An 8494-nucleotide genomic window follows, 5' to 3' on the forward strand; every position below is an offset into this window, starting at 1 on the left:
AAATAGATTTCTGTGACTGGAAAGTGCGACGATCGTTTTTTTGACAAAAATGTTCGTTAAGATTCAACCAAATCTCATGCGCAGTAGTTATGTACAAAATACTAGTAGAGATATAAGGGGAAACAGAGTTTAAAAGTCAAGATATCACCATATTATTGTAGCGGAAGCCACGGGGAGAGAAGTGGATTAGTCGAATCCGAGGGTTTGAGGATGGAGTCATTGATGAAACCGAGTTTATTTTTTTACTATAAAGCCATGACCATGGAACGACACCAGGTATGATAGTTGTCACCAACTAGTGGCTGAGTAACAAGAAGAATACTAGGACTATCACTAGGATGGAGGAAAAAGGGACTCGTACAATCCCCAAAGACCAATTTGTGACTCAGCGCCATAAGAGAAAATTTCTGATACCATGTAACGATGAAACCCTACAGGGAGAGAAATGGTCAAAATCCTAGAAGAGGAAGAGTCTAGAAGGTCTAAAAGGAAAACATCCCAAAATGTAAACTGACTTATTCAATTAACGTCTTTATTTTAAAAGTAAAATAGAAAAGAAAGGTATTTATACTATGTACGAAATAAATACTAGTTTAACATGACACGTGTATTATGATATATAATATATATCTGATAGTGATCACTTGTCTACATCCAAGGCAACTTGGTCACGGCCTCATATTTCAAACCCTAGACTTTCACTGATGGTGTACAGTACGCTCGTTATGGCATCCTAAGACTTTACTTACTACTACTATTAAAAGAGGGACCTACTTTCTTTGTGTAGAGAAACAATTAAGCATTTCCTTCATTTGTACACCAACATAACAGATGCTGGTCAGCTAGACAATTCGCCTGATCTGTCTTCCTCATGACTACTGCACCTTTAATTTCTTTTGATCAATGGCAATTCATTTTTATGATCATCCTTCTCTTTAATTATAGGGCCATATATTGTGGGAGCCTTGCAATATTACTTGTAACTTACATATATGCATGCATGTTGATATTCTATTTCTGTCATCAAAATCTACCACATTAACCCTACGTACAAATACACACTGCATGCATGGACTGTTATTAAGAAAATTTTGAGATACTTCAAGTCATGTATTGTGAAATATATATATATATATATATATATATGCATGGGTTACTAATTTGGCTGGCTAGCTAGCTAGCTAGTTCCGGTCAGCAAAGTGGCTACTGCGTTTAATTATTTTGGTCATAATCTTGCCCATCAAGCAGCTTGGAGTGTGTGTGTATATATATATATATATATATATATATACCGTACGTGTTACTCCCAATTAATGTCACTGCTGAAGTTATGTTACTTTAAACTCTTCTTTCGGGAAGTACTTGGCGTCTTGCCGCAACACTTTCTAGTGCTAACTGTGCTATGTTTCAATAATGTCCCCTCCAACAAACTCGCCGCTCCCCCCTAAATGCTAGGACTAAACACATGAAGATAATTGGCTACTATTTCGTACAGTGGCAAGTTCAGCACAAGCTAGCCACGGGAAGCTCGTTTTCTCTCAAGCAACGTCGACTAAGTTGTAAATCTGTAAGCAAGTGTTGTTTTCCCCCTTGAGCTAGCTTGGTCGATCTCTTTATCCCCAAGGTGCTTAACGTACAAAAATTCTAAGATTCAAAGTGTTAACGTTGATGCTCTTCTTTTAAATTAAAGTTGTATTCATTGTATAATGATAAAATGTACGCTAAGTAAGTTAAATGGAGCATTTTTTTTAATTAACGAATTAAATTATTCCAACATATTGGGCAAGTCGACAGCTACTAATTAATCTTATTATAATGATCAAACAAAAATAGTGGTCTGAAATCTTTGAGGGAGCGACTCAACCACTGTCAAGAAGATAACTATAATAGAATATATCCACCACCGTATGCTTCCGAACATATATATATATACCATCCAATATATGATCATCCAATATACTGATCATATACATTTGGAATATATATACTGATTCATAAAACTGCTTTCAATATGACAGGACTTAACCTATGACTTGAAAAATTGGTTGGGAGATATGGTAATAGCCCATTGTTTTCAATAGCAAATTGGGTATATTTATTTTAAGCAGACTTTGGATTCTTCGGGTGGGAGAAGGCAGAGACCAGGTAAGCTCCCTGTTGCTGATTTGTCCATATGCGATGGATGGAAACTTCTTTCAGCTAGTAAAGATGGTTTTTCTGAACGTGATGATTGAAATTCGAGACGTTGTCCTTTGACTTCTGTTATGTCTCAATTAATATATCTCTAGTGTCCATCACCCCCAAGTCTTGTGTAGAAAAAAAGCACCTCCCTTGGAAACGTTTATCATTTTGAAAGCACCAGTTAAAAGCTAGCAGAGGTATCTGACAGAACAAGGAGAAATTATAAACACACAGAGAGAGAGAGAGAGAGAGAGAGAGAGAGAGAGAGAGAGAGAGAGAGATGGGAAGGGCTCCTTGTTGTGACAAGGCAAACGTGAAAAGAGGGCCATGGTCACCTGAAGAAGATGCAACGCTAAAAGAGTATATAGAGAAACATGGGACTGGAGGGAATTGGATAGCTCTTCCTCAGAAAGCTGGTTTGTTTATTTGTTTCTTTTATTTAGTTCCTTTTGTTTTTGGGCTTAACAGGAAGCTGGGATTCTGGGAAAATAATTTTAAGAGAAATGAAGTTCTTTTGTTTCTATGATTTGAACTTACATGGTTTATTCAGATTACCTTCTTTCCTTTATTTTTGGTCATAATGAATGGTTTGGTCTTCCATCAGGTCTTAAGAGATGTGGGAAAAGCTGCAGATTAAGATGGCTTAACTATCTCAGACCCAACATTAAACACGGTGAATTCTCTGATGATGAAGATAGGATCATATGTACCCTCTTCGCTACCATTGGAAGCAGGTAATCATATATCTTTCCAGTTTCTTCTCTTTTTCACTTTCAGAATTTCCTATTTCTTATACATACTTTTGGAATCTCTTGACAATGTTTAATCAGGCTATGATTACCTTTTCCTTTTATTGCTACCCTGGATTCAGTGTTTCATAAAAGGAGAAACAGAGCAAAGCATGATGATAATTTCTTGTTCTTTTTTGTCTTTTTGGGAACTTGGGAGAAAATCACTTGTTCAAAAAATATGCTCTGAAAAGTTGAATGTTTTTTTCTGCATCGGTCTTTGTTTTTTGGGGGTAGGGGATTGTTCTGCATGCATGCCGAGTTTAAAACTCCAATGACACGAGTACTCGAGAGTTTCAGAAACAAGCACAGTTATACAATCCTTATGGGAAATTCAAAAAACTGACTAAATTGCAGGTGGTCAATAATAGCAGCTCAGTTGCCAGGCAGAACTGACAATGATATTAAGAACTACTGGAACACCAAGCTTAAGAAGAAATTCATTGGTATATTTCCTCCATCTCAGCGAAAAACTCACCCAGTACTCACCCTCTCAAATGCCCTTCAAACTTCATCATCATCGTCATCAACAACAACATCTACTTCATCATACCAAGGCAGCAACATTAGTTACTACAACCCTACCACTTCTTTCACAGGCTTAGAGCCGATTCCAAGTCTTTTCAGAAGCAATTATTCTGCTGCTAATGCAGCTACAATTCTTCAAGCCCGAGAAAACTTGGTGGGACAGCTACAAAATTGCTATGTAAAAGATAATCTGCTCATGTTTGGGGGTGAAGCTAGTTGTAGCTCTTCTGATGGAAGTTCCAACATCCTGATCAGCCATAGCAATGAAAGAAGAGAGTATGAATATGGCGCTGGCACTGGTGGTGGTGGTGTAGTTGAAACTTATGAAGTACAGATGGCTCCTCAGAATTGCTTTTACAATGGGGTCGAAGGAAATCAGAGGTTCACGGTTTCCAGTGGTGGTGATCATCATCTTAACGGTTGGATTGAAAAGCCAAATCACAAAAAATTCTATGAACAACAATTAGACTGTGGCTTTGACGAAATTAAGCAGCTGATTAGCACCGATGGTGGCAGCAACTTTTTGTTTGACGAACACAAGACGGAGGAAACGTTGTTGTATTATTGATGCTGACTGTGGGTAAAATCAGAAAGATTTGAATGGAAGGGAGGGGAAGGGTTGAAGATTCGACTCAGCAAAAGGATAAAAAATTCAGATTCACATTCAGTTTTGTGGGAATGGGGTCACGTTCTTGAGGGGAAACAGTACTTCCGTGAGAGTACATGATAAAAGTTTCCTTTTCTGCATTTCTTTTTGGGGAATGTTGCTGTATGTCGTAGCTAGGACGGTTAACTGCAGCGGTTCAGGCATAAATTTCACGAAAACTAGGCAAGCAGCCATCATCTTTCAAGAATGTAACTTTAAAGCCAAGCATGCACCATTACTGGTTTTTCTTTTCTTTTTTCTTTCTTCTTTTTGAACTCTTACATATTTTATTGAGCACTCTTTTAATTATGATTTTATATCTTAACTCGATTCTGGCCAATTTTTGTCGGTATTGCCTTGGAAAAGTTTATTGAGAGAGAGACTTGATCTTAATCCTGATTTATTTATAAACACATCACAACTGTAGAAAGAAATATAGTCAACTTGTTGGTTTCATCGATTTCATGTGGATCTTTATAATATAAGAATTAACATGTAACATGATTAACTTTGTTATGGAAACGCTGGAGATGAAGAAAGAGAAATCCATAATATTCCTTATTTTGAATTTTATGATCATTTCTAATCACAATATTAGTGTATCATATTTTAGATAGAAAAATTCTTCTTATTAGTCATTATTCACTACTCCACACCTCACAATCTATGAAAAACAATATATCTTATGAAAAATAACCCCACATCCTATAGAAAAGCTATATATAAGTTTGGGTTGCGAAAATAAATAGTGGCTGATGCATAATAAATCTATTTTAGATATAGCATATTAATTAGTGCGATTGAAAATAATAAAATTCAAGATGAAAGATAATATTAATACTCATAGAGAAGAAACGCCTGATTAATGTTTAATTTTGATGGTTTGATGATCAATGGGATGACACAAGATAGCACCAACCAAAAAATACATAGAAAAATAAATACAATCGAAAATGACTCATGTGGCCAGATCTCATTAATTGATTAAGCATTTTAGATAAGGACTTAATTAGCGCGATTATAAAGGGAAGAAGATTAGATTAGACAATGAATTAATGAAAAAACAAATCCAACTTGGGGAACAGAGCTTTATACAAGACAAGAAAAGTCGTCCATCATGCAAAATGATAGAGAACGTGCCCCTCACGGGGAATCAGTCCAAGGGCTGCCAAATAAAAAATAATAATGTGGTCCCAAGATAATGAACTTCATTGATTGATGAATATGGTGTGTGGTTTAGAGAAATGAAGCATTTAATTTACTTTGAAGATAACAACAAAAAGCATTGATCAGCGTCGAAAAATAATCGCATTGACCTCTTCATTATTTTCTTTGCTTCTTATTTGGATTAGACTAATGGAGTTTGCCAGCTACAGGCACTTTCTACACAAGATTAGCAAAACTGCTTTGTCTTCAAGCTATGGGGGATAGATTTTCTTGGAATGTCTTTTCTAGTGGAGTGTAAAAAGTCAAGAGGTGTGCCACCCATATTGACAGGCTAATAAATATATATATATATATATATATATATATAGTAAAGTAATTTCTTTATAATACATGGGCCGGGTATATGGGGAGAAAACTATTTAGATCGATTTTATAATAAAGTTAAGTTTATAAACTAGGTGATGTGGTTTATTTTATAGTAAAAAAATGCTTCATAATTTAATGCACTATATTAAATTATATCAATTTATATAATTCTACATATAACTGTGAAAATACGTAAACGCCTTGTAATCGCTTTAAAAAAGAGTAGAGTATACTATTAAAAAATTAATTTTTTTCATATGGGTCTCATGTTTTATTTACTTTTTTCAAAACGATTATGCGACGATTGCACAATTCAAGGTTGCAAATATCTTTTCTCTATCAGTTATATAAGATTTTTTTTAAAGATCTCTTAGATTGAAGGCTCGTATAGACACTTGAAGTATCTTTGAAATAGTAATAAAATATTTTGATTTTTAAATAGGTTTTGAAAAATAGGAGAGAAAAAACTAAATAAATATATTATAAATTTAAAAAATTGTTTGAATATAACTTTTTAATATTATTTTTATTTTGAAGTTTATAGAAGTTATATTGATTTGTGTTTTTTTTTAGTTTATAAAAGTTGTATTGGTTTTTGTATTTGGATAATGATTATGTAATGATTATATGAAAAAGTTAAATATTTGAAATTGTAAAGTGTTTTGTGTTTGTGTAATCTTTAAATGAAATTATGAGAAATTTTAAAAATTATCTATCTCATATTTGTACTATCCAAACGTCTCATGAATATTTTATATGGAGATGAAAATGGGAGGAAAAAAGAAACCACATCAGTGTTTTGTTTCGGTGTTTGTTGCTCATCCAATCAATCTTACCTTCTTATCAACATTTGGAAATAACTTAGATGGTCAGTGGTTGAAGAAACCGACGAAAGTTTATTTGTTAGGGAAGGAGATTTGGGGAACTAAAAACCAGAATGTATAGACAAAAACATTAACAGAAGGCTAAATTACGACTTCTAGGCCTAGTGGATAGAGAGATGGTTCTATCTCATCCCATCTTATTTCAACTTTCACATTTCATCTTAATATCTAAACACTATAAATACAAACACTTTTTAATTTCAAATTTTTAAATTTTTCATCTAATGATTACGGCCTAATTATTATAACTTTCTCAAACTTTCAAGTAAAGCACAAAAAATTATTCAACTTTTTCAAATTCCAACAAAGTTATATTGTAATAATATTTTAATTTTATAATATTTTTCTTCAATTTTTTTTTCTTTTCCAAAACTCCATAAAATATTTTAACTCAAATCATTTGTAACCCATCTCATCTCAACTCAAATATCTCACTACTTTTCACAAACCATCTCAACTCATTTTATAATCTTAATTCACTATCTAAATCAGGATTTGTTGCATTTGGGTAGTGAGGTATTCTCATGTACTTCTGTGAATAGTAATTAAAAAATAATGATAAAATATTAAATAGTAGTGAATAATAGCGTTGTTCTTCATATATTAACTTGGTGGAATTAATTCCACCAATAGGGTGATTTTGCTAGGGTTACTATGGCGCACGACGCTGGCAGGGCAAGGAGATGGGATTACATGCGTGGAGCAGTCATTAACATTGAAGGGGAATTTGCATCCTACAGGGGCATCATCTGTGAGGGCATTCGTTGATGTGGTAGCTTCAAAGCTACAATTACTTCCAAAGGTTGGTATGCCTCTGTGGGAACCTTGATTTCATGATGAGGAAATATTTTTTATGTTCTCAAAGGCAGGAATTCAACAATCTGCTGAGCCATTTAGTTTTTCGGTGGTCCTGAAATTCCTGCATCATCATCCATCATTGGATCACATTCGGGGTTTTATAAAAAATCGTTGGGGTTTAAAGTCTCTACCGGTGGTGGGTCAACTTTGTAAAGTCTTTATCAGTGGTGGGTCAACTTTGTGATAGAAGATGATTTTATCAATGTTATGGTGAGGAGAAATTCGGAGATTCATGGGGTTTCTTTTTGGGTTTCTCATTGGACTCCGGATTTTGTGGAAGAGGAAAACTCACCTTGGGTTCCTGTGTGGGTTACCTTGCGGGGATTGCCACTAGATTATTTCCAAGAATCAATGTTGAGTAGTATTGGTAATGGATTTGGCAGGTATTTGAAGAGAGATAATGCAACGGCGTGTATGACTTGTCTAGAGGCAACTCGTATTCGTGTTGAGATAGATGTTTCTAAGCCACTTCTTAAATCATTTTGGCTAGGGCCTCGAAGATTGGTTTCTAGCCATTATCAATAGGTAATTTTTGAATCAATTCTATTGTTTTGTGTGTCTTGTAGGAAGCAGGGGCATTTGGAGATTAATTTTTTAAGGAAGGAACGGAAATCAAGGGATAAAAAAGATAAGAAAGTTTATATGAAGGATGAAGATAAAAAAGATCAAGGGGGAAAACATGGAAGGTTGTGGGGAATTGGGTGGACAATCTTCAAATCCCAGTTGCGGAGAAGGTTGTTCGAGAGTCTTCAAAGTCGAGGAGAGAGTTTATTCTTAAGTCCACCCGAAATTGGAAAACGTTGAATACAGAGGTTTCTAAGGAAACGTTGTATGTTTCATAGTTGTGAGTGGTGTTTAAGTCTTGTCCTATTGCTATGGAAAAAAATGCTGAATTGGAGCTGAATGACAGTGGAGTTATTGAGTAGATGAATGTTGGTTCTTCTATGAGAGATGTATCTGATGAGGAACAGGGTGGAAGTCTAGGCCAGGATCCAAGGCAAAAGGTGAGTTGGTGTGATATTGTAGAGGAGGAGGTTGATGTAGAATCTTCGAAATTTTCCAAAAACTCTGAACCT

At 34.8% G+C, this 8494-nt stretch overlaps 1 protein-coding gene across 1 annotated transcript; it reads left to right on the forward strand.

The window, feature by feature from the left end:
- Nucleotides 1-2264: 2264 nt before the first annotated feature.
- On the forward strand, nucleotides 2265-4711 carry LOC121266573 (transcription factor RAX2-like). The gene is made up of 3 exons (XM_041170443.1): nucleotides 2265-2597; nucleotides 2786-2915; nucleotides 3327-4711. Exons 1-3 carry the CDS (start codon nucleotides 2462-2464, stop codon nucleotides 4063-4065), a joined length of 1005 nt encoding a protein of 334 aa, XP_041026377.1. The 5' UTR covers nucleotides 2265-2461; the 3' UTR covers nucleotides 4066-4711.
- Nucleotides 4712-8494: the final 3783 nt, after the last annotated feature.

This window comes from Juglans microcarpa x Juglans regia, chromosome 5D (assembly GCF_004785595.1).
Source record: "Juglans microcarpa x Juglans regia isolate MS1-56 chromosome 5D, Jm3101_v1.0, whole genome shotgun sequence".
Classification (NCBI taxonomy): Eukaryota; Viridiplantae; Streptophyta; class Magnoliopsida; order Fagales; family Juglandaceae; genus Juglans; species Juglans microcarpa x Juglans regia.